This window comes from Haliaeetus leucocephalus, unplaced genomic scaffold, assembly GCF_000737465.1.
Source record: "Haliaeetus leucocephalus isolate CR32 unplaced genomic scaffold, Haliaeetus_leucocephalus-4.0 Scaffold450, whole genome shotgun sequence".
NCBI classification, from domain to species: Eukaryota; Metazoa; Chordata; class Aves; order Accipitriformes; family Accipitridae; genus Haliaeetus; species Haliaeetus leucocephalus.
The window spans coordinates 2,022,356-2,022,559 of NW_010972886.1; the positions used below are offsets into that span (position 1 = coordinate 2,022,356).

The window sequence follows — 204 nt, forward strand, 5'->3', positions numbered from 1 at the left end:
AAGATGGAGGGCCTGACGCTGAGCGAGGCGGAGCAGCGCTACTACTGCGACCTCTTCTCCTACTGCGACACCGAGAGCACCAAGAAGGTGGCGTCCAACGGGCGGGTCCTGGAGCTCTTCCGCGCCGCGCAGCTGCCCAACGACGTGGTCATGCAGGTAGCCGTGGCGGGGCCCCCCGGGGGGGGGGGGGCGCGGGCGCCCCCC

The 204-nt window shown here is 72.1% G+C and overlaps 1 protein-coding gene across 6 annotated transcripts in view; it reads left to right on the plus strand.

Moving 5' to 3' along the window:
- The first annotated feature begins 3 nt into the window (after positions 1 to 3).
- REPS1 (RALBP1 associated Eps domain containing 1) overlaps positions 4 to 204 on the plus strand; it is a 66,447-nt gene continuing 66,246 nt past the window's right edge. For 5 of the 6 annotated variants that reach the window (XM_010574623.1, XM_010574624.1, XM_010574626.1 and 2 more), the window contains exon 1: positions 4 to 156. In XM_010574623.1, the coding sequence (XP_010572925.1) occupies positions 4 to 156 (153 nt within the window). The remainder of the gene's footprint in view (positions 157 to 204) is intronic. The other variant, XM_010574629.1, reaches the window with a different exon arrangement.